The following is a 2,565-nucleotide window of genomic DNA, read 5'->3' on the forward strand; positions in this document are numbered from 1 at the left end:
CCATCAGGGCCAGGTTCCCACACCCTGCCCAGCTGTCATCCCTAAGGGAGCCAGGCACCTAATCCAGCTGCCCCTTGGTCTCCTCCAGCTGCCCAAATGGGGGGAGACCAGGTCTCACAGACTGTGACCCAGACAGATGGCCACTGGTAGTGGGTCACAGAGACGGGGATGGGGGAGAGGTTCGCCACTCCTCAAGGCCTGGGCCATGGCTAGTGGAGTGCTTTAGTCAGAGCTCTGGAGCCCCGCAGGACATCATCCTCAATCTGTTCCCCGGGCCCCCTGCCTCACCCATTGGCTCAAGGCTGGGTGAGCTGGAGGGCCTCCAGGAAAAGGCCTGACTCTGCCTCTTAACCTCACTCTCCACCTGACAACCACCTCACTACCAACCCTTGAGCTAAATCACTTCCCCAATGGTCCCTCATTGTCAGTTACCAGTGGGCAGTGCCCTCTGCAGCACTGAGCAATAGCTGAGCAGGACGACTTATTGACAACCGACCAATGGCTGAGCCAGACCTGTTGCCTAGTAACACGGTGCAGGCATAATAAGGCCCAGCAATGGCTGCCTGCTAAGAGCTGTGCTCACCCTGCTCTGTGACAAGACCTGTTGCTTTATGTCCTATGTATCTGTTATCTGTGCTTAGTTTACCCACATTAACTTTTGGTGGTAGATTCTCCACAGTCAGATTGCCACCATCGAGAAACAGGCAACGACGGCTACCGGGTGCCCTCTACTGATTCGCTGCAAGAACTTTCAGCTCTTACAGCTCATCATCCCGCAGGAAAGGGACTGCCATGATGTGTACATCTCTCTCATCCGCCTCGCGAGGCCAGGTAGGGTAGAGCGGCCTGGCATTCAGCGTGGACTCATGCTTAAGAAAGTCACAGATCATGTTGAAGAAATGTGGATAATGCTTCTTAATTATAATGCTTTAGAGATTATATATTAGCCCAGCCTTCAGATGGGGGCTTCCCTGGTGGCTCAGATCGTAAAGAATCTGCCTGCCAATGCAGGAGGTGTGAGTTCGATCCCTGGTCAGGAAGATGTGGAGAAGGAAATGGCAACCCACTCTAGTATTCTTGCTTGGGAAATCCCATGGACAGAGGAGCCTGGCAGGCAATAGTCCATGGGGTCGCAAAAGAGTTGGACACGACTGAGCAACTAAGCAACAACAAGCCTTCAGATGAGGCCAAGAAATCTGACTGATTTAGTTTCTGTCTCTTGGGGCCTCTGTCTGAGTTAATTACTGTATGAGCCTCTTTCATCATTCATAGTATTTATCTTGGAGGGAGGTTATAGTTGTGCTTTACTTTGGGGATGAAATCATCCCAAAGTGTGGTAATCAAGCCACCTTGATTAAAGCCTCTGACAAAACCCACAAATTGTTTTGTGTTGAAAGCATATCAAATGGTCTAGTGCAGTTTTACCTATGTGGGGGCTTTTAAGTTTTGCTTTCTGTTGCTATTAGATCCTAATATGTATTTTCCAAGGTTGGCATCAGTGACTGTTAAAAGTATGTATATGTTGATTCTCCTGCAGAAAACCTTCTTAGGTTTTGTAGGAAGAATGGCTGATTTGAAAAATGTATGCTTTTAGTTACGGTCTGGTTGTGTGTCCCTCATCTTAGGGTCTTCAGATTTACAGCTTATTCTATAAACCTATGACATTCACAGCTTACTAAGCTATACATTTAAGAAACTCTACACAAGTGTTTCTTGTGTGTGTGGCTTGTGTGGACTGTGGGGTTCCTTTGCTAAGTGTCTTGGAAGTGTACAGTGAAAAGAGATCATTTGTATAAACAGTGACATCCGCAGTAGTGTTCACCCAGAAGTCACTAATAAGGGAAATAGGACAGGTTCTTACAGTTTTGTTGTTGTTGTTGTTCAGTCACAGAGTTTTGTCCGACTCTGCAACCCCATAAGCTTCAGCTTGCCGTGCTACCCTGTCCTTCACTATCTCCTGGAGTTTGCTCACATTCATGTCCATTGAGTCAGTAATGCCATCCAGCCATCTCACCCTCTGTCACCCTCTTCTCCTCTTGCCCTCAGTCTTTCCCAGCATCAGGGCCTTTTCCAATGAATCAGTTCTTTGCATCAAGTGGTCCAAGTATTGGAGCTTCAGCATCAGTCCTTCCAGTGAATATTCAGTTACTTTACTAAATAGATACTTTACTAAATGCTTTTTGGTTCAGGGCGAAATGTTTAATTGTAAACTCTTCAAAGCATTTGGTTGGGTCCTCAGATTCTTAGGATACGAATGGACCACATCGTCTGTTGAGAGCCAGGAGCTGAAGTTTTGAGATGGGAGGGTTGCCAGGGAGTTGTCAGAATCGGATCTTTGACTTGACTTCGCTTCCCTTTCAAGTCAGCCCACTGAGGCTTTTTTATCTCTGTGTGTTGAAAAGAACTGCAGAGTTAGCCAGAAAAGCAGTTGAACTTTTTGGAGGGCACACTATAATTGGAACAGAAGTTCTGGGAAGATGTACGTTAGGCTGCGTGTGGCAGGGAATGCGAGGGGGATTGTGCGCCAGCAGTTTCTGTGTCACTGATTAATGAATGTCCTGGATA

General features: G+C 47.4%; 1 protein-coding gene across 1 annotated transcript in view; it reads left to right on the top strand.

Annotated features, from left to right (window-relative positions):
* MTMR7 (myotubularin related protein 7) overlaps window positions 1-2,565 on the top strand; it is a 76,707-nt gene that overhangs the window by 14,598 nt on the left and 59,544 nt on the right. The window contains exon 3 of the mRNA XM_010858397.1: window positions 669-831. Coding sequence (XP_010856699.1) covers window positions 669-831 — 163 coding nt within the window. The remainder of the gene's footprint in view (window positions 1-668; window positions 832-2,565) is intronic.

The sequence above is a fragment of the Bison bison genome, unplaced genomic scaffold, assembly GCF_000754665.1.
Source record: "Bison bison bison isolate TAMUID 2011002044 unplaced genomic scaffold, Bison_UMD1.0 scf7180017864386, whole genome shotgun sequence".
Lineage (NCBI taxonomy): Eukaryota > Metazoa > Chordata > Mammalia > Artiodactyla > Bovidae > Bison > Bison bison.